Source organism: Tamandua tetradactyla, chromosome 20 (genome assembly GCF_023851605.1).
Source record: "Tamandua tetradactyla isolate mTamTet1 chromosome 20, mTamTet1.pri, whole genome shotgun sequence".
NCBI classification, from domain to species: domain Eukaryota; kingdom Metazoa; phylum Chordata; class Mammalia; order Pilosa; family Myrmecophagidae; genus Tamandua; species Tamandua tetradactyla.
Genome location: NC_135346.1, coordinates 2,443,197 through 2,466,789, shown reverse-complemented (window position 1 = coordinate 2,466,789; position 23,593 = coordinate 2,443,197). Strand labels below are relative to the sequence as shown.

General features: G+C 37.1%; 2 protein-coding genes across 7 annotated transcripts in view; one reads left to right on the top strand and one right to left on the bottom strand.

Annotated features, from left to right (window-relative positions):
* Nucleotides 1–23,593, bottom strand: part of LOC143664852 (olfactory receptor 2J3-like) — a 65,849-nt gene that overhangs the window by 18,086 nt on the left and 24,170 nt on the right. The gene's annotated exons all lie outside the window — the stretch shown is intronic.
* The window catches only part of LOC143664853 (uncharacterized), a 40,627-nt gene that overhangs the window by 15,713 nt on the left and 1,321 nt on the right, over nt 1–23,593 (top strand). For 2 of the 6 annotated variants that reach the window (XR_013166619.1, XR_013166618.1), the window contains 3 exons: nt 1,941–2,325; nt 15,959–16,019; nt 16,130–16,223. Coding sequence is in view for 2 of the 6 variants with exons in the window: in XM_077138268.1 (XP_076994383.1) it covers nt 2,269–2,325; nt 15,959–16,019; nt 21,623–21,654 (150 nt within the window). In the remaining 4 variants the exon portion in view is untranslated. Of the gene's footprint in view, nt 1–1,940; nt 2,326–15,958; nt 16,020–16,129; nt 16,224–21,622; nt 22,814–23,593 lie in introns of those variants that run through there. The other 4 variants (XR_013166620.1, XR_013166621.1, XM_077138268.1 and 1 more) reach the window with 4 other exon arrangements.

Sequence of the window (23,593 nt, the reverse complement as noted above, 5' to 3'; positions counted from 1 at the left end):
ATACCTTAGCATGATTTTGTGAAATTAATGAGTATAATTTCACTTGAGATTGACTGCTCACTCCCAACTGTGCTTGTGCAAGTGGTGTAAGTAAAGGATGAGCTCAGGGCATCAAATTCCCAACACAAGGGAATATATATAACATGAGAAGAAGTATGTGTGCTTTGAAAAAAAACTGGTTATCTCCTAAAGCCACAAAAGAAAAGCTTATGAAAACTAAACACAGAGTTTCATCCTGCAAGTAGCTAAATCAAAATACAAATAAAATTCCCCATATTGCTGAGTTGCTTCTGTCTAAGCACAGGCTTGGATTCAGAAGTAATGGAAATCTTTAAGATGGAATAGGGACATATGAGCAAATAATGATGAAATTCATTAAATCCCTACATTCTGTTGAGTCTTCTTGGCCAGTTGAAACAACCCTTTCATACCTTTCTAAGGACATTAATTCAGCTTTGAATGGTGAATCTTTAACATCTTCCATTGAAGTGATTGTCTTAAAAGATACTGCTGAGTCTCAGCAGGATCCATCCTCACCATCCCTTTTTGCTTCCTGACCTATGACTAGATTTAAGACCCAGTAAATGCTGAAATGTGGTACAGATTGTGAGCCAGGAGCATGTACACCATACTGCCAAACAATACATAATATTTCATACTTTACAGACAGAAATCTGGGCAATGTGTTTGGAAATGGATCTTAAGGATGTGGAATAGTGGTGAAAGGAAGATAAAGGTTGGTCAGGCTGAATTTATTGATATGTACCCACTAAGCAGAGGTTCTGGTTTCAAGGCTTCTGTTCCAAGTGTTAGAAATGATTGTTTTTGTAATTGGATCCAACATGAAACAAAATGTGGCTTACATTTAATGGAAGTGAAATTCCAGAACCACCTTGTTATACTGTAGAAGAAGTTATCTACAGTCTTTGGGGAAGTGGAATGTTACAGTGGATTTATTATCTAAGACCTGTTGACCACAAATGGACCATCCAGATTACACACTTTGCCCACAACCATGAGAAATAAATTCATGAGGAGAGCCCCAGCATCCTTGAAGAGCTCTGTAGTTAATCTTGCATGGTCAAAATTACAGAGGGAACTGCTGCCACTGAACTTGGATCTTTAAATGCATTATACATAATCAGTCCATGGAAAGACAAGTGCAAATGACACTACTTAATGGCCAAAACAAGTCTGCCATGGTTACCGTAATTGCAACAGTGCTAAAACTAGTCAGAATAATCAGACTTGAAGAACGTTTCACATTGCCTAGTTTTTCATGAAGTCCCTAGAAGATTAATAAGTAGGCATCTATTCTAGTTTGCTAGTTGCCAGAATGCAATATGCCAGAAATTGAATGGCTTCTAAAAAGGGGAATTAATAAATTGCTAATTTACAGTTCTAAGGCTGAGGAAATATTCCAATTAAAACAAGTCTATAGAAATGTCCAATCTAAGGCATCCAAGGAAAAATACCTCGATTCAAGAAGGCCAATGAAGTTCAGAGTTTCTTTCTGAAGTAGAAAGGCACATGGCAACATGTTCAGGGTTTCTGTCTCATCTGAAAAGGCACATGGACTCTATACTTTGTGTTTCTGCAACATTCTTCTCTCTCAGAATCTCATGGCTTCTTCTCTTGTCATTCTCTAGCTTTTTCCAAAGTGCTTCTTCTTTTAAAAGATTCCAGTAAAACCAATCAAGGCCAATCTGGAATGGGTGGAGACATATCTCTACCTAATCCATTTTAACACCCACTCTTGAGTGAGTCACATCTCCATGGAAATAATCTCATTAAAGTTTCCAATATACAGTACTGAATGAGAATTAGAAGAAATGGCTGCCTTTACAAGATAGGATTAGGATTAAAATGGCTTTTCTAAGGTTCATACATTCTTTCAAACCAACACAGCATCTACTAAATTCTTGCTTGATCTGTTTTAGAGGAAGAGTTCTAAGTCAAATGGATAGAAGTCTAACTTGGATCACCAAAAGAGAAAATCATGATCGCTCATAGATACCCATATTTGAGACCATTTCAGAGCCAGAACCCCTTGAATGGAGTGGAGGATGCACTTCATTCTTGAGGAAATACCCTGATATACTATCAAAATTTACATTGTTGATCTTTCTCCCAAAGGAACCTATGATAACGAAGGTGAGTGTACATTGTGTTAAAGGAATTAATCTGACTTTGGGGGATTATAGGGAGTTAACAATGAGATGACACTAATTCCAGGAGACCCAAATCATCACTGTGCTCTACTGCCAGGGTAGAGCCTTCTGGAGGTCAGATGACCAATGGAGTTTACTTGAAGATCCTCTCACAGTAAGTACAGTGGATCCCCAAACATATCCTGCTGATATTTGTCCAGTGCTGAGATGCATGATTAAAGTACACATAGGCAACAAATGGCAAAATCCCCACATTGGTTCCTAACCTGAGGAGTGAGGGTATTATGGCAGGAAAGGCCAAGTGGAAACCACTACAACTACCTCTATCTAAGAAGATAGTAGAACAAACACAACATTCCTTGGCAGGTCGTAGAGACTAGTGGTACCAGCAATCACTGGCAGGATGCAGGGATGGTGATTCCCACCATGTCCTCATTCAACCGAACTATTTGAACTCTTGAAAATTATGGATCTTGGAGAATGACAGTGAATTATATTAAACCTAAAATGTTGTGACCCCAATTACAACTGCCCTAGAAGTGTGGTTTCACTACTTGAGCAAATACATCTCCTGATACCTGATGAGCAACCATAAATCTGATCACCATAACATGATACTAAAACCAGACTAACACAGTTTGACAAAAGAAAATTACAGACCAATATCCTCATGACCACAGATGCAAGAAATCCTCAACAAAATGTTGCTGTAACAAATTTCCCAGAGTTGCTGTAACAAATTACCAAAAACTTGTTATCTTGAAACAATGCATTTATTTTCTTCTCCATCCCACAAATCTGAAATCAGTTTCACTGGTCTGAATTTAAGGTGGCAACAAAACTGGCTCCTGTTGAGGCTTGTAGAAATAATCTGTTGTCTTGCCTTTTCCAGCTTCTATAGGCTACCTGTGCTTCCTGCGTTATGGTCCCTCCTGGAACCCTCAGAGTGAATCACAACAAACTCTCCACCTGTCATTACACAGTCTTTCTCTCCCTGACTCCTACTCTTTCCTCTAATAGGGGCCTGTGATAACAGAAACCTTGCTGACAGTTTCAGGATAATCTTCCCATTTCAGGATCCTTACCTTCATAACACCTGCAGAGTCAGTTGCCCTAAGGTGAAATTTGGAATTTCAAAGAATAAGATGTAGGTGTAATTTGCAGGTCTATATTTAAGCTTACCACAAGAATTAAGTTAAGGTTCCAGAAAGATGGCAGATCAGGATTCATTCAGTTCACTCCTGTACCATGAAACAAGATAGAAGACGGGGAGAAAATGCTCAGGACTGCAAGCCCCATGATATAATTTATATTATTATATTTTTACTTTATTTTCTATTTTTTATTTCACATATTATTTTCCATCATTCCATTGCGTTTATTTTTATTGTTACAATTATTATTTCTCTCTTAAATATTCTCTCCCTCTAGTGGGTACCAGCTTGACTTTACTCCCAGTATGTCCTGGGCTGTCTCCTTTTGATTTTGGTGCCTACAGTTGAGGTGCATTTTGTTGTGGTTCTTATTTTTGTGTTTCATATTTTTATTATGGTTGTCTCTTTTTTCTTCTTTTCTTTTCTCCTTTATTTTCTTTTCTTTCATTTTATTTTGTTCTTGTTGTTACTGTGCATAGGCCAGGAGTTGAGCCTGGGTCTTCTGCATGGTAGTCAGGCATTCTGCCACTGGAGTACCCATGCACCCTGGCCTACCTTATAACAGACCCCTTAGTTGAACTGTATCCCCTACATGAGATCCAGACCTTGATTTGGTGGAGAATAACCAAAAAAGTGCAAAAGAAAACATTCAGCAAAAACTAAGTAAATACAAAACTTAAGAAGAGTGAAGGAAACCAACTTGCAAAATAACTATATCAAGATAATCAAATGCCATGAACATAACAGGAAATCACAAAGCACATGAAGATCCAAGAAGAAATGACCCAGCCAAACAACCAAATCAAAATTCCAGAGGGACACAGAATATGGAAAAACTACTCAAGGATATTTATAAAGAAATAAAGGATATCAGCAAGACACTAGAAGAGCATATAGAAGAATTTGGGAGGTTAAGTAGAAAAATAGCAGCTCTCACAGAAATGAAAGATATAATAGACCAAAGAAAAAATATACTACTGGAGACACATGATAGCTGATTCGAAGAAGCAGAAGGAAGATTAATGAGCTAGAAGATAGAATAATAGAACTAGAGTACACAAAGCAAATGGCAAGAAAGATGGAAAAAATGCAACTGGATCTTAGGGAAATGATGGACAATGAAAGGTGCACAAATACAAGAATTATTGGTGCCCCAGAAGAAGAAGAGAAGAGTAAAGGGTTGGCAAAGTTAGTTGAAGATATAATCGGAGAAAATCCAAATAGAATAAATCTGAACAGGCCCACTCTAAGACACATACTAATCTCAGGTGTTGAAGAGAAACAGAGAGTCCTGAAAGCAGCACAAGAAAAGCAATCTACTATATACAAGGGAAAACACGTAAGACTGACTTCAGACTACTCAGCAGGTATCATTGAAACAAGAAGGCAGTGGTATATTTTAAAGATCCTGAATGAGAAAGGTTTTCAACCAAGAATTCATTATCCAGCCAAGTTATCCTTCCAAACTGAGGGAGAGATTAAAATTTTCAAAAGCAAAGAAAGACAGAGAGAACTGGTCAACAAGAGACCAACCCTACAAGAAATACTAAAAGGAGCCCTGTCAGCTGATAAACAAAGAATGGAGAGGGAGGTCCGGAGGAGGGCACAGAATTGAGGAATATGAGTAAAGATAATTTAAAGGAAAATAATATACAGATTTGACAAATAAAAACTAAAAGGGTGCACATGTGGTTCAGTGGTAAGAATGCTTGCCACCCCATATGGGAGACCTGAGTTCAATTCCTCAACCATGCACCCCCAAAAAAATAAAAAATAAAGGACAAGATGATAGAGTCAAGAACTGCTTTTACAGTAATTACTTTGAATGTTAATAGATGAAACTCACCAATTAAAAGATACAGACAGACAGAATGGATCAAAAATATAATCCATCAATATGCTGTTTTCAAGAAATGCATGTCAGATTCAAGGGCACAGTTGGATTGGAAGTGAAAGGATGGAGAAAAACCTTCAACGCAAGTTCCAACCAAAGAAAGCAGGAGTAGCTATATTAACAGCAGACAAAATGGACTTTAAATGCAAAGATGTCATAAGAGACAAAGAAGGACACCACATATTAATAAAATGGACAATTCACCAGGAAGAAATAATAATCATAAACGTGTATGTTCCCAATCAAGGAGCTCCAAAGTACATGAGGCACATATTGGAGAAACTGAAGGGAGCTACAGACATATCGACAATAATAGTGGAAGACTTCAATACACCACTCTCTGCTATAGATAGAACAATCACACAGAGGATGAACAAGGAAATGGAGAACCTAAACAAGATAAATGAATTAGATCTAATAGACATATATAAGTCATTATACCCCAAAACACCAAGATAGACATTCTTCTCTAGCACACATGGAATGTTCTCCAAGATAGATTATTTACTGGGACATACACTGAGTCACTATCAATTTAATAAGATTGAAATTATCCAAAGCACTTTCTTTGATCAGAATGGAATAAAGTTGGAAATTAATCATCACAAAAGAACCAGATCTTTCACAATTATATGAGATTAAACAACACACTCTTAAATAATCAGTGGGTCAAGGAAGAAATTGCTACAGAAATATGTAAATATCTGGAGATGAATGATAATGAGAATACAATATATCAAAACTTATGGGATGTTGCAAAGGCAATGCTGAGAGGAAAATTTATTGCCCTAAATGCCTATTTTAAGAAACAAGAATGATCAAAATTTGAGAATTTGACTGCTCACCTGGAGAACTTAGAGAATGAACAGCAAACAAACCCCAAAGAAAATAAAAGAAGAGAAATAATAAAGACTAAAGCAGGAATAAAGAAACTGGAGAACAGTAAAACAATAGAAAGAATCACAAAACTAAAAATTGGTTCTTTGAGAAAATTAATAAAATTGATGGTCCTCTAGCTAGACTAGCAAAGAAGAAAGGAGAGATGACACAAATAACCAAAATCAGAAATGAAAGGGGGGTTGCTACCAAAGATCATGAAGAAATTTTAAAAATCAAAAGAGAATATTATGAACTACTATATGCCAACAAACTAGATAACTTGGATGAAATGAACAAATTTCTAGAAACACATGCATTACCTATACTGATTTGAGAAGAAATAGAAGATCTCAACAAATCAATTACAAGTAAAGAGATACAAGTACTCACTAAAAATCTTCCCCCACACAGAAAAGCCCTGGACCTGATGGCTTCACAGGGGAATTTTATCAAACATTTTGAAAAGAACTAACACCAATCCTGCTCAAACTCTTCCAAAAAACTAAAGAAAAAGGAATGCTACTTAGTGTATTTTATGAAGCTAATATCACTCTAATACCAAAATCAGATAAGAAAAGAAAACTACAGACTAATCTCCCTAATGAACATATATGCAAAAATTCTCAACAAAATACTAGCAAATTGTATCCACCTCCACATAAAGGAATTATACGTCATGGTCAAGTGGGGTTCATACCAAATATGCAATGGTGATTCAATATAAGAAAATCAATCAATGTAATACAGCACATTAACAAATTGAGAGGGAAAAATCACATGATCATGTTGATGGATGCTGAAAAAGCATTTGACAAAATCCAGCATCCTTTCCTGATGAACACTTGAAAAGTTTGGCATCAAAGAAAACTTTCTCAATATCATAAAGGCTACATATGTAAAACCCATAGCCAGCATCAAACTTAACGGTGAGAAATTGAAAGCATTCCCCTTGAGATCAAGGATGAGATGAGGATGCCCACTGTCACCACTATTACTCAACATTATATCAGAAGTCCTAGCTGGAGCAACTAGATGGGAAAAAGAAATAAAAAGCATCCAAATAGGAAAGGAAGAAGTAAAACATTCATTGTTTGCAGATGACATGATCCTATACCTAGAAAACCCTGAGAAATCTACAGCAAAACTACTTGAGCTAGTAAACAAATTCAGCAAAGTGGCAGGATACAAGATTAATGTACAAAAATAAGTAATCTTTCTATTTACAAGCAATGACCTGATTTGACAACTAAGGAAAAAAATCCGTGCAGAATAGGGACCAGAGAATTGGGTATGTAGGAATAAGCCTAACCAGGGATGTTAAGGACTTATACACAGAAAAATTACAAAATATTGCTAACAGAAATAAAAAATGACCTAAATGTCATGGACAGGAAAGTTGAATATTGTCAAGATCTCAATTCTACCCAAATTGATCTACAAATTCAATGCAATACCAACCAAAATCCCAAAAACCTACTTTGAAGACTTGGGAAAACTGGTTATCAAATTTATATGGAAGGGAAAGAGACCTCAAACAGCTAAAGCTATCCTAAAAACAAGAAGAGCAAACTGGGAGGTCTATCACTTCCTGACTTTAAAGCTTACTGTAAAGCCACAGTGGTAAAACAGCATGGTACTGGCACAGACAGAAGGACTGACCAGTGGAATAGAATTGAGAGTGAAGAGTTTGACCTCCAATTTATGAACATTTGATCTTCAATAAGACCCCCAAACCCACTGAATTGTGACAAAATAATCTTTTCAATAAATGGGCATGGGAGAAGTGGCTTTCAAGAGTAAAAAGAATGAAAGAGGACCTCTACCGTACACCCTATGCAAAAATTAATTTGAAATGAATCAAAGACCTAAATATAAGAGTCAGTACTAAGAAACTTATTGAAAAAATATAGGGAAACATCTTCAAGATCTAGTAATAAGAGGTAGCTTCTCAAACTTTACACTTAAAGCACAAGCCGTGAAAGAAAAAATAGACAAATGGGAACTCCTTAAGATCAAGAGCTTCTGTGCCTCAAAGTACTTTGCTAAAAAGGTGAACAGGCAACCAACTCAATGAGAGAAAATATCTGGAAACCACATATCAGATAAAGGCTTGATATCCTATGTACATAAAAAAAACTATACAGCCCAGCAACAAAGGGATAAACAACGCAATTATAAAATGGGCAGAGGAAACGAATAGGCACTTTTCTGAAGAGCAAATACAGATGGCTAAAAAAGCACATGAAGAGCTGCTCATCTTCATTGGCTATAAGGGAAATGCAAATAAAGATGACAGTGAGATATCGCCTCACACCTATAAGAATGGCTGCAATTGAGCAAAGAGGAAACTATAAATGCTGGAGAGGATGTAGAGAAATTTGACACTTACTCACTGTTGGTGTGAATGTAAAATGGTTCAGCCATTGTGGAAGTCAGTTTGGTGAATCCTTAGAAAACTAAATATTGAGTTTCTCTATGACCCAGCAATACCAATACCTGGTATATACACAGAAAAGTTGAGGACAGTGACATGAACAGACATTTGCACACCGATGTTCACAGTGGCACTATTCACAAATTGCCAAGAGATGGAAACAATCCAGGTGTCCATCAATAGATGAGTGGATAAACAAAATGTGATATGTAGATATGATGGAATATTATGCAGCATTTAGACAAAATGATATCCTGAAACATATGACAATGTGGATGAACCTTGAGGACATAATGCTGAATGAAATAAGTCAGACACAAAAGGACAGATACTGTATCATTCTGTTATTATGACTCTGATAATGCCTCCAGTATTTTGGGGCAGGTAGAAAGAAAAATCTGAGATGAGGGCATGGTAGCTGTGTTAGGGTTCTCTAGAGAAATAGAATCAACAGGGAATACTTGCAAATATAAAATTTTTAAAGGTGTCTCACGTGACTGCGGCAATGCAAAGTCCAAAATCCGCAGGGCAGGCTGTGAAGCTGATGATTCTGATGGAGGGTCTGGACAAACTCCACATGAGAAGCTCACCAGCTGAAGCAGGAAGAGCCTGTCTCTTCTGAATCCTCCTTATAAGGCTTCCAGTGATCCGATTAAGCATCACTCATTGCAGAAGACACTCCCCTTTGGCTGATTACAAATGGAATCAGCTGTGGATGCAGCTGACGTGATCATGATCTAATTCTATCAAATGTCCTCATTGTAACAGACAGGTCAGCACTTGCCCAATCAGACAAGCAGGTACTTGGCCAAGTTGACACTTGAACCTGACCGTGACAGTAGCCTATCACAAACTCTGGGAACAGTTCTGTAGCTGCTTGTTGAAGTGCGCTTTGAATATTATTGATGTTTTTCTTTCTTTTCTTTGTGTAAGTGTGTGTGTGTATATATATGTATAAATAAAGCAAAAAATGTGGTTTATAGGCAGCTATAGTAATCTTAGATTAAATAAATTCCTGAAATCAAAAATTGGAAAATATTTAGTAACTTAGCTCACTACTATAGCAAAGTTGATATTTATAACAACTTTTTACTTGATATTTTGAGAACACACATAGTTTTGATAGTTAATCAAATGGTATTTCAGATAATGCTTAATATTTAGAATTTAATAAACTCTGATATCTGTACCTATAGATTCTTTTCCCTTCCTTGCCTTAATTTTCAATTGGTTTATGAAACACATTGCACAAACAGAATTTACAAAGATTACTTAGATATATTTTTAATATGCCTATGGATAAGCTAACTAAGATACCCATTTTAAGTGATTAAGAATTCCACCTGTTAATTGTAAAAATATTTGTATCTTCATATTTTCCTGATTTCAGGAAATCTAAATACTAAATATTTAGTAACATAGATCATTACTATAGAAATGCAGATATTTGTAAGAAGTTTCTACTTGATATTTTGTGAAAATTCACAGTTTTGACAGCTGATCAAATCATATATGTTAGTTTTTAATACTTAGAATTTGAGAACTTTGCTATCTGAATTTGTAGATTTTTTCCTTATTACCTTAATTTTCCATTGGTTTATGAAACTTACTGTGCAAACACAGGTTTAACAATGATTATATGGATACTTTATTTAAATATGCTATGGTTAAGCTAAAAAATAATAATAATTAAGTGAAGGCTTAAAAAGGGCATTATTCTCTATGACCAAGTGTAATTTAATCCAGGAATGAAAACAGGGCCCCTTATTTCAAAATCATCAATGTAACCCACCACATTAACAATGTAAAGAAAAAAAAACTGCCACAGTCATATAAATAAAGTTAGAAAAGGCATTTGACAAAGTACAACTCATTCATATCAAAAACTCTCACAGAACTAGGAGTAAAAGGGCACTAACTCAATCTAATAAAGAACATTTACAGAACACTTACAGCTACCATCCTACTTAATAGAGGATGAATGAATATTTTCCCCTAAGTTCCCCAGACCAAAAAAGTTCCCTCTCACCTCATCCTTTTCAAGTTACTACTGTATGTCACAGACAGGGCAATATGACAAGAAAAGGAAACAGAGGATTACAGATCAGAAAAGAAGAAATATAACTAACTGCCATTTTTACAGATGACTGAGTTGTCTCCATAGAAAATTTCAAAGAATCTATAAGAAATTTTAAATAAATTATAATGAATTACTTTAGCAAGATCTCAGGATAAGAGATCAATACACAAACATTCATATTTCCAAGTGCTAACAATGAAAAACTAGGAAAAAACATTTAAACAAAATACCTTACACTGTATGTCAAAGAATTGAATATTTGGATATAAGCCTAACAAGATGTTCAGGATCTGTGGGATGAACTACACAAATCTGATGAAAATGATTAAAAATCTCTAAGTAAATGGAGCAAGCACATCACTTCCTTAACGGAAGACTCACAAGTAAACATCAATCCATCCTAAATGGATGCATATGCTTAATTCAGTTCATATCAACTCCCTCCAGGACTTTGTTTTGTCAGTGTAGATTAGCTTATGTTAAAGTTTATATCAAAAAGGTAAAGGAAGTAGAATAGTTCACACAATTTTGAGAAGGAAGAATAAACTGGGAGAAATCACCTTCCCTGATATTAAGAATTCACATAAAGCTACAGTAATATGAGAGTGTGGTATTGTTGGAGGGGTAGACCAATACTTCACTGAACAATGCAGAGAATCCAAAAATAGTCTACACAAGTACATGCTTTGACAAAAGAGCAAAAGGAATTTAAAGGAAAATGGATAGTGGTTTTAATGAATTATATGGAATTTATTGAATATCTATAGGCATCTTGTTAGAGGTTGAAAGTAGAGAATTCTTGGGACTATTCTAATTCAGTGTCTATTATCAATTTGAAGGGGGAATACATATTTATTTGGATCCCAACCTTCCTAAGAAATGATTTTGATTAGGGGGAGGGGATGTCATGGCCACTTGGGGAGAGAGGGCTGTGTTCTAGGTAAGTCTCAGAGTGAAAAGAATCTATTTGGAAAGACAACATCTCTCCCAAAAGTCAATTATTTCAATGTGGTGACATCTAAATGGCATTGAACCCAAGGCCGAAAACATGAGCTCAATCTTGTTCTGTTGCTAAATCACTTAAGCCCTGGCCCTGTCCCTTCACACCTCAGGGCTCATTTCTAAGGTCTTTTACAGTTCTGCTCTTATATGATACTAGAAGTAAATAAAGAGATCATGAACAGAGGCTCTTCATGAAACATGTAGACTCTCAGATGTGGATGTCATTTACCTAATGACAAAAAAGCAAAATCATTATGGTGGAACTGAGGAAAGGGAGGCATCAAAATCTCATTAGATGTTCCCAGATGTTCAGGAACATTGATTGGTGTCACAGACAAGATATTCTCCATGCAAGAGAGAAGAAAATCGAAAAAAAGTGAACATAAAAATAATGAGACAAGAGTAAGTGATAGAGAAGAAAGGAAAGAATAAATGAGAGTGTCAAAGATGATGAAAAGATATTTCTATGGCAAAGTGGTGGGAAGTTCAGGAGGCTCTGGGCTAGATGTAAAGACAACAATTGCTTCAAATTCTAATGCTGTTATTTCAATCCATGTACTTAAACATTGGTTTCATGTTAAAGTGCTGGTAACCTTGTTGAAAACTTTCATAGGCTCAAAAATATTCAGGCTGATGTAATCATCTTTCATTCCAATAACAGCAACTGATGTTTGTTCAATAGTTTAAAAACTTTTTATATAAGTTGCCATTTCTCTTAACAATAGTTTTGTGAGATGGTTACTATTGTTATATTTCCTATTTATTCATGATGAAACAGAGATTCAAAGGTTTTAGGTAATTTATTTAAGTTCCACTAACATATATGGGATGATGCTCACAGTTATGCTTCTGCTACCCCAAATCCATCCATTATGACCAGACCTTGTCAATGATCTTTTTTAGGAATGAACTTTTAATAGGGAAAGATTGAGGGACACAATGGTAACTGGAGAGGGAGTCAAATGTGAGGCTAACCAACTTCACAGTTTTACTTCAGTCAAGCTTGCACTGGATTCTAGACTCTTGGGAGCTCCTCACTTTTTTATTGTTTCAAGGGAATATTTTTCCTTGTTTCAAGCTAATGTAATGATAGTATGTAACTATAGTTACAATAATGTAACTATAGTTCAAGCACCATGATAAATAATCTACTACATTGTCACACAATTCTCACAACATGGAAGTTAGGCATTATTCCCCACCCCCACTTTATTTTTACTGATCGTGAGAGGGAAGGTTAGACAATTATTTTGAGTAACTTGCCTCAAGGTACACAGGCACTAAGTGGAGGCCAGTATTTGAATCAGGTCTGCTCTTTCAAAGCTTCCCACCTAGTCATGAGTAAAAATCCATACCTTTATGTTTATTGCTCGAGGCACCAAGCAACAGAGATGACACAATCTTCATGGAGCAGGTAGATTTTCTACTGAATGTTGGGCATGTGAAAACCCTGTAGACTAGTATGAGAATCAAGGTCTAAACAGTTCAAGTTTATGGATTAGCCTAATGGGGAAGGGATCATCTAAACTAAAAGGAGAGATTTAAAAGTTATTATTTTATTGTTGTCAGTGTGTTATTCTTTTGTATGGCACACAGAGAAAACGGTCACTCATTATATTAGAGGGTTTTAAGAGGACTCTGGTAACAGCTCAGCATAACCAAGCATTGCTCTTCAGAAGTCAGGTCCTGTGGGAACAAAATGCATTCTCCATGGAGTCTGCGCCCTCGGGTCTCCTGGCACCTTCTCATCCACAGCAGAGGCTAATTGATCAATCAACAATGATGTGGGCCCCTGTAGCGATGCCAGAGCCAAGCCAACCCCAAACTCCCAATTTCCCTGCACAGAGCAGAATAATATGGACAGCACATAACTATTCACCCTTTTTCTTTTAGAAATTAGGTGTATGCACTTTGAAATCCTTTGCTATGTGTCTTTACTGTACTAAACCTCCTGAACAGAGTTTTAACTATAATTAATGGTGTATGTAAGACTTAAAACTGAGCCTTATCTGTTGAAAAGAGAGAGATAGGAGAGAATACAGAAGGGGTTGGGTAGGATGGGTTCTAAAGAGAAAAATTGAGGGATAATTTAAAAAGGAAGAAAGAACAAGAACTTAGAAAGATTTCAGGGAATACTAGAAAAATCTGTTCCTGTAGGCTTTAAGATGATTTTTTACTTTATAACATTTTATTGATTAAAATGTCATTAGTTTTGTTGGTACTACCAGTAATTAAAATCCACAGGAAGCTCCCTCCAAATTAGGGTGCTTATATGGAGATAATGCAGGTGTGTATGTGTGTGGAGTGGGGGGTCTTTTAACTGAAGAAAGGAAGAGTCAGACACACCCAGAAGACTCCCATCCTCACGGACGTGGAGGTGGTGGTGAGTGTGTGGAGGTGGTGGTGAGTGTGTGGGGGTGGGGGTGAGTGTGTGGGGGTGGGGAGGATGACATGAGAGTGCACACACATGCCCTGGGCGTGACCCCTCCGAACCCACTGTGATGCCAGGAGACAGAGCAGCAGGAGGAGATGTGTTCAGGACTAATCCCATTCATCTTCACTGCAATCCATGCTTTTTATGCATAAGGAGGTGGTTGAACTTCTCTTCCCAGTTCGTGCATCCCAGTGCCCAGACGTGCCTCATCATTGACCACAGTGTGAGACAGAAACTAGCAAGGGAGCAGACTTGGATTTTGTGCATGGAGTTCTCGCCCATCTCAAACACTCTTCAGGATATTTTGAAGTTTTTTGTGTTTCCTTCTAGTTCTTTCTGAGCCTGATGTGAGAGCTGGGCCATGGCCCTTTCTTATTACAACTTCCCTTCCCCATACTTAGTGCTTTTCTTTGTTATACTTCAACTCAAGGACTGTATCCATTTGAAGAGCAGCTCTATTTAGCAAGGGTGTCAGGAAAGGGAAATATCCAGAAAAGGATGAAAACAATGAGAAACATTAATAGAAAAGGTTCAGGGATGATTTGATAGTACTCAGTGTACAAATACTATTGCAGGTGGTATGGGATCAGTGGTTTTCCTTGCTCTCTGGCTACTGGAAGAGATAGCCTTCAGTTAACGCAGGTGGTTTGTGTGGCCACAGGAAATGACCTCCTAACCACCAGGGTGAAGAGACCCTGAGACACGCCAGAAAGCGCAGCCCTTGGTGGTGGAGGGTGTCCGGCTTCCAGGTTGACCACAGCTTGACCAGCAATGTTCCTGCTCCTCTTCTAGGACAAATAACCACAAATGATGCTTCAACAAATAGCCTTCTACATGCATCATTTTGTACATTTGTTACAGTATACGTCGGCTAAACTTTGGAAGTAAAATAATTGACTCACAGGATTTGCCATTCATAATTTTGATAGATATCATGAATTGCTTTCAATAAACTTGTTCTAATTTACATCTTTGAGTCTACAAACTGCAAGCATGAATGGCGCTGAAGAGTAGACTACATTTGCATTTCTGTTATCATGAGTAGAATTGGCATTTGTTCTCAGTTTTGGTATTTTTCTTATTCCTTTTTGGAAACTCTCTTCAGACCTGTTATTATCTATTATTTTGTCATAATATGGAATTTTAGGTGAATTTTATATACTATGAAATTTAGCTCTTTATGATGTGAATTACAAAATATTTGTTCCAGTTTTCAATTTTTCTTTTCACTTTGTTTTGTAGGTCTATTAAATATAGAAATTCATTTATGAATAATTTTTATGTTTTTCAATATCTTGTTAATTTTTGAAAGGCTTCCTTTCTTGCAACATAAAAAGAGTCTGTCATGGTTTCCTCTTTTTCTATTATAGTTTCTTCTTTGTATTTAAAAGCCTGATCCATTTTGAACTTTTCCTGGTACAAGGGTTGAGTTATATGTCCAATGTTCTTTTTTCCAGGTGGCTAACTAGGTGATTTAACAAATTCTATTGAATAATCTGTCTGTTCCCCACTGATTTTTGTTGCAACATTATCAAATACTAAATTTCCACATATATTTCAGTCTACTTAGGTACTTTCTTTTCTGTTTCATAGAGCTACCTATTTAAGCATCCATAACACACTGTTTGAATTACTGTGTTTTTAAATACATTATATTATCTTAACGGAATAATACCCTATCGTTACTCTTTTTTAAAAAATATGTTCTAGGCTTCTGTGCTTGTTTAGTTTCCTCATAAACTTCAGAATGAGCTTATCCCACTCCAAAATTGAATCTTCTGGGAATTTTATTGGGATCATGACATACTTTGGTATTATAATTGTCTTTTTTTGTCTTCTTTATAGTTTTTGGCTTGACTTCCAAATAGTACTACATTTATATAATGAACATTACTTTTCTTTTACTGTAGTTTCCTGGTGCATCATTGATCATCTTCAGTCATTCAACCTTATTTGAATCATCTTGTTCAGGTATGCTTTACTTTGTGATTCAATCTGAAAGATTTTCATTTTACTGTGGATGTTTAATTCACTTCCATTTATGTTTATGACTGTTATATTGTGTCTTCACCACTGGGCAGGGACGGACAGAGAAAAGAGCTCTTTGACCTTTGCCTGCTTAGAGGGTCTGCCCGTTGCCTTGACAAGCCATGGAATCCTTGCTCCCACTAGCCAATGTGGTACTTTTTATGGAAATAATTGTCTTACTGAAACAGGGGTCCCCACAATATGTATTTGCCTGGGCTCAATGGGCCCATGTGCAGACGTGTTGAGGATGTTATGGGCTCTGCTTTAGGGTCTTCCAGTGTTGAATATTCTCTTGATGTCTGAGGCCAAATTGAATGGTTTGGTGTCACAAGAGGTTTCATCCATTTGTCTAGCTGCCCAAAGCCTTCTGTGTCTTTGACATTCACTAACATTACCAGGAAGTATGTCAGGGTTGACTGCTTTGAGTCAGTTTTGTGAGGATATGGTATGTTCTTCAAATCTATAAAGTTAAAAGAAAAAGAAAAAACAACAACAGAAAAAAAACCAATAAATCTATAGAGTCAAATCTTTAATTTCAAGAATGTTTTCTAACAGTATGTTTAAATGTTTGACTAGTTTTATTTTCGTCATTGTTTACTCCAATATTACATTGCCTTCCTTTCATAGCTAATATTTTCTAATTCCTTTAAGCTGTTTTTTTTTTTAACATGGGCAGGCACCGGGAACCAAACCTGGGTCTCTGGCATGGCAGGCAAGAATTCTGCCACTGGGCCACCATGGCCAGCCCCCTTCTTTTATTTTTGTTTCAGTTCACTCGCTTCTGTTATTTATTTCTTCTGTGTACCTTACTGTGGGTACCCCATTCAATTTTGTCATTTCTGCTAGAGTATAAATTTTCCCTTTCCCTGAGTTTCCTGCCTCATTGCTGGGTCAGGCTTCCCATCCTGTTTTCTTAACTTAGGTTTCTTGGCATTGTGAATGTCTTCACTAGGTTCATGCTTCTTAGAGGTGACTGTTGTGTCATGTTTAGACATTATTATTCCTGGTAAAATGCTTGTCCCAATTTTCCTCTGCTCCTTGGCACCATTTATTTCTATTTATGTCTTTTATCTGATAATTTTATTTCCTCTTCCTTTTCCTTATGTTATTTTGACCAGGCTCTCTGCTAGCTCTTTTTCATTGCTCATCATTGAAGGATGAGTGTTTTTGATAAACTAATAATATGCATGAAGTTTGTGTGAGGGGCAGTCAGGGCCTCTCTGCAGGATCACTGGTTTTGTTTTTTTCCTTAACATCTAGGTTTTTAGCATGTTTGTTTAGCTTTTAGTCCTCCCCAGCCAAAATGGTCAGAAATTGTGGGCTCATCTAATGTAAACATTTTCTTCTCCTCCTGTTAATAGTGTCAGGCATTTTTAAAATGGCTTGTCTGTGACATCTGTTCTTTGGCCCAATGTCCATCTTTCCAAAGCCAAATTTTGCCATCAGCCTGGGCACACAGTCACCTACACTGCAAATAGGTTTAAGACCTGAGTATGTGCTTCTCACCTTTAGGAAGTGTCTTTTGTTGTCCTTTCTGGGATATGTAGCTGTAGAATAATATTTCCAAGCATCATATGTTTTACATCTAATCTGTTTTTCTGTGGTGACTGGTAAAAATAACTACATCCCTCAAATCCCTCAGATGATATGTGTATCCTATGCAAATATGCACATGAACACAATATGTGCAGAAATATACATACTGCCTTGTATGTATCTATTAATAGTTCAGTTTGTTTGGGCTGATGCCTATTTGCATTCAGAACAGGCACTGACAGGTGAAGGAGGATGATTGAGAGTGGAAGGATGATAAAATATACAATCCAGGCATTGCTCAGGTCCCAGGAGCTAGGGTTCTGCCACCAACTTCTTTATGAATTCTCCTCAATGTTATAAGGTCATTTTTATAATTTATTCATCAATCTGATAACTATTTCATTAAGTAAACTGCTGCTGAGTGTTTACTCAAAGAAAGATATTGTGAAGATTAGTTTGGAAAAATTTAAAAAAAGGTAAGACAGTGGTTCTCTGAGTGCAGTCCCCAACCAGCAACATCAACATCCTCTGAGAACTTGTTAGAAATGAAATCTCTTGGACAACAGTTCAGACTTACTGAATCAGACTCTGGGGGTGTGAGAGTGCATGGAATACAGAACAGGTAATTTAAGATATATAGAAAATTATCTTATGAAGGATAAAGTGATGGGCTATAGGCACTTAGGGACAGAAGCCTAAATTATATCTGGAGGAGGCTTCATCTTGGTGGGCTTCTCAGAACAACCATGACTAGAGCGCATCTTATTTGTGTTCATCTTGATGTTCTACCTTCTAACACTCATGGGCAATGGGGCCATCATTCTGGTCTCCTGCCTGGACCCTCATCTCCACGCACCTATGTATTTCTTCCTCACTCATCTCTCTTCTATTAACCTCACTCATGTGACCTGTGCCAGCTCTCAGATATTGGTCAATCTCAGGGGGCCAGACAAATCCATTAGTTTTGTTGGATGTGTGGTCCAGCTCCTCCTCACCCTGGATCTGGGGGGCACTGAATGTGTCCTTCTGGCCATGATGGCATATGGCCACTATGTTGCTATCTGCCAGCTCTTGCATTATGTCACCCTCATGCCACCACAGCTGTGCTGGGCACTGGCCAGTATATCCTGGTGTCTTGGTTTCAGCAACTCATTGGTCCACACCCCTATCACAATGACCCTTCCCCAACATGGGCACCACCAAATAAACCATTTCTACTGCGAGACACTCCCAATCATGCAGCTGGTCTGTGTGGACATTACAAATACAGGAAAGAATTTATGATACTAAGTAGCGTTTTCCTTGTCTTTCCTGTCTCACTGATCTTGGTCTCTTATGGATGCATTGCCCATAGTGTGTTGAGGATAAAGACACCTGGGGGAAGACAGAAGGCCCTTGGGACCCGTGGCTCCCATCTCATGGTGGTGTCCATACTCTACAGTACTATCATCTTCATGTACCTGACTTCCAAACCAAAGCACTCTCATGATGTGACCGTTTGTGGCACCGCTATATAATCTGATTCCTCCTTTGATGAATCCCATAATCTACACTTTGAGAAACAAAGATGTCAAGGAAGCAGCAAAGAAGCTGGTGATGCAGAAACCAAAAACAGAGGTCATAGGCATTTCCTAGATTTCATTCCATTAAAGAATTGGAAGAACTTCCAAAATAAATTTTCCTGAGAAGCTGTAATTTGGCATTGAGTATTGGTTTAGGTAATGACTTGCCATTTAATCTTTGCATATAGACCATTCTTTTTCTGATTTCCTCTCTGCCTTATAATTCTGTGTTTCATGGATATTCATAGTTATTGGGGGAAGCAAGATATTTGCATGGAAGATATATCTGGTGATAAATAAATCTAAACAAGACAAACCCCCTAAAATTGTGAATTTTTTTAGTTTATGTCCATTAGTTTCTGGTTACACTTCCAATTTTTTCATGTTCAGCATCAATTCTTTTCTATATTTTCCATTCTATCCATATACTGTTTGTATGATCTTTTGTCACATTTTGGGTGCATTGGCTTATTAAAAATGCTATTTTATCAAAGTTATATATGCTTAGAGTTTGAAAGGCCAAATAATTCTATAACATAATAAAATGAATCGGTGAGTCCCCTCCTAACCTATTTTACTTTATTTTAAGAGCAATAACTTTCAATGCTTAATCTTCAACTCTTTTTGTAGTTACCTCACCAACCCATAATATACATATATTTCTACTCTTGATTTTTCAGTTTTAGGCATTGTCTTTATGAGTGGCAAATGTGAATTTAGTTATTCCCTTTCCTGCCCCACCTATATACAGGCACAGTCTCCATCAGTCTAAACTGCATTTGATTAAGGTTCAGTGTTTACTTTATTATGATGCTAAAGTCACTTTAGAGTTTAGCAAGCTGATAAATTATAATTATTCCACCAATCTTTTAAAGATGATTGTTTTTCTTGCAGTTATAAATTATTTTGTATTTTTTATCTTGTTAATTTCTAAATACTGAAGTTACCAATGAATCAACCTCACACTTTCTGTCTAATGTCTGAATTGCCTCAGAATATCATCATTCATATTAGATACTCTGCAAATTCTTTTCAGAGACACTTTTCTGGAGGCTTCTGACTTGCTCTAGTCTCTATTGGTTGCCCTCTCTGTCGAGTATACAGCTGATATCCCATGATTGCTCCTTCTTTCTTAATTCACTTCCTTGTTTTGGTAGAGCTGTCTCCAATAGATTTCCACAAAGAATACTTGGAAAGTAAATTTTTTGTGAGACCTTGTTGATTGTTGGGCTAATGTGTCCACTTGGCTATGTGATGGTGTCCAGTTGTTTGTTCAGAGAAGCACTGGCCTGGTTGTTACTGTGAAGACCTTTCGTGGACTTAAATCATGAGTAAGTTGATTGCATCCATGGCTGATGGCATCTACAATCAATTGAGGACATTGCTTTCAACAATCAGAGATGTCTCACTCAATCAGCTGGAGGCTTTAAGAGGAGAAGTGTTTATTTCAGCAATAAGAAAGGGGAATTTCCATCTCTACTTCAGCCAGCTAGCTCTTCCTGGAGAATTCATCAAGGACCTTCATCAGATTTCCTCTCTTGCAGCCTGCCCTATTAAATTTGGACTTGTGCAACCTGACAATTGCATGAAACAATTCTTATAAATCTCATAAGGTTGACAGATATCTCCTATCAGTTCTATTTCTTTAGAGAGCCCCAACTAATACCCCTTGGATGTCTAGAATGTCTGCCTTCATTCTTTATTTTTTTAAAAAATGTTTGTTACCATTTAATCTATTGTATGTATACAATTCTGTGTCTTTAATTATATTCATTCTATGGTTACTTTTCCTTTGGGTGTAGAGTCTAAGAAATCATTGCCTCACACAATATCCTGAAGATGTTTCCTTATGTAGTCTTCCAGAAGTTTCATAGTTATGGCTCTTATATGTAGGTCTATAATTCATTTTGAGTTTTTGTATATAATGTGTGCTAGAAGTCCAGCTACATTCTTTTGCATATGGACATCAGATTTCCCCAGCACAATTTTTTGAATTTTTTTATTGTATAATATAACATAAATAAAAGCAAAGAAAGCAAAAAAGCAACAATTTTCAGAGCACTCTGCAGCAAGGAGTTACAGGATAGATCCCAGAGTGTGTCATAGGCTACCATAACATCCTCTTTGATTTTTCCTTCCAGCTGCTCCAGAACATTGGAGTCTAAAAGGAATATTTTTTTATCATCACAATTGATTTTTTTCTTTTTTTGTGAAAAATAACATGTATACAAAAAAGCAATAAATATCAAAGCATGGCACAACAATTAGTTGGAGAACAGATTTCAGAGTTGGTATAGGCCAAAATTCTACAATTTTAGGTTTTTACTTCTAGCTGCTCTAAGATACTGGAGACTAAAAGAAATATCAATTTAATGTTTCAGCAATCACATTCATTTGTTAAACCCTACTTCTCTGTATAACTCCACCATTACCTTTTGTCATGGTTAGGAACATGTGTCAACTCGGCCAAGTTGTGGTAGCTGTTTGCCTGTCTGTTTCAATGAGGACATTTCATAGGATTAGGTCACGATCACGTCAGCTGCATCCACAGCTGATTCCATTTGTAATCAGCCAAAGGGGAGTGTCTTCTACAATTAGTGATGCTAAATCTAATCAGGGGAAGCCTTTTAAGGAGGACTCAGAGGAGACAGGCCCCATTCCTGCTTCGGCTGGTGAGCCTCTCCTGCGGAGTTCATCCAGACCCTCCATCGGAGTCGTCGGCTGCACAGCCTGCCCTATGGATTTGGACTCTGCGTTCCTGCGGTCACGTGAGACATTTTTATGAATTTTATATTTACAAGTGTTCCCTGTTGATTCTGTTTATCTAGAGAACCCTAACTGATACACCTTTGATCTTTCTATCCCTCTCTTTAAGGGTATTTGAACTATGACCATTCTAACTTTTACCTGTTGGAAGGGACTATCAATAAAACGGGGTTGGGAGCTGAAACTAGCTGATGTTCTGGAGAGGCTGGGCCCCCTAGGTTCTAGGACTTATCTGGTCTAGGGACCCATTTGAAGGTTGTAGTTTTCTGGAAAGTTACCCTAGTGCATGGAACCTTTGTGGGATCTTATATATTGCCCTAAATGTTCTTTAGGATTGGTTGGAATGGTTTTCATTAGGGTTTAGCAAGTTATTATAGGTAGTAGTGTCTAACTGAAGCTTGCATAAGACTGACCTCCAGAGAAACCTCTTGGCTATTTGAACTTTCATCCACTGATATTTTACTAGTTACACTTCTTTTCCTCCTTTTGGTCAGGATGGAATTGTTGATCCCACAGTGCCAGGGCCAGACTCATCCCTGGGAGTCCTCTCCCATGCCACCAGGGAAACTTTCACCCCTGGATGTCATGTCCCATGTAGGGGGAGGGCAATGATTTCACCTACAGAGTTGGGCTTAGAGAGAGTGAGGCCATATCTGAGCAACAACAGAGGTCCTCCAGAAGTAAGTCTTGGTATACCTATAGCTAGTCTAAGCTTTTCTGCTACTCATGTAAGCTTTACTAGAGTAAGCCTCAACATCAAGGACTTGGCCAATTGATTTGTGTGTCCCTAATGTTTGACACAGTATTAGGGGATTCCCTGATGGTAAAGTTTAATAATTCCATATTTTTTCTCCCATCCCTCAAGGGACTTTGTCAATACTTTTTGATTATCTGCCTACTATATTCTAGGATGTGTCCAGGCATTACATTAAACTATACAGGATTAAAGGCCCTCATTCTTATTCTGGGTTCCCTGTATTTCAGTTATACAAATGAGCTATAGAGACAGGTTGAGTTAGAGTATGTGTACAAAAAATTTAAGTTCTAGACAAAATAAACTTTTCTTCCTCTGGTCTCAAAGAGTAGGTGTGGTTCTAAAATATAGACAGCATCTTCCTTACCCCTGTGGTCTGAGTTACCTTAATCCTGACCTGATTGGCTTCATTCTTATCTCTAAATACAGGGTTATAGATATATAAAACAGCCTATCTAAATCCAGAAATAATAAGTACCACTCTGGACTAAGTGTGTCTGCTGTAAGAACTTACAATCTAGGCCCCTGTTTTCTCATAAGCATTTTCAAAAGGAGACCATACAATAATTGTTCTTTCATTTCTGGCTCATTTTGCCTCACCAAATGTCCCATGGTTCATTCACATCACTGCATGCCTCATGACTTTGTTCCTTTTTGTAGTAGCACTATATTTGATCATATGTATACACTATCTTTAACCAATCTATTTCTCAGTCAGTGCACCCTTCAGCCACCTGCATTCATTCTGCATCATGTATAATGTGCAAGGTCCATAGTCCATCAACATTCCCAATTTTAGATAATTTCATTTTTCCCAAGAGAAAGATAACATATAAATACACCCTCACCAAACAAGAAATCTAAACCTCCCCTTAACTCTTGCCACTCTCCCCATTATT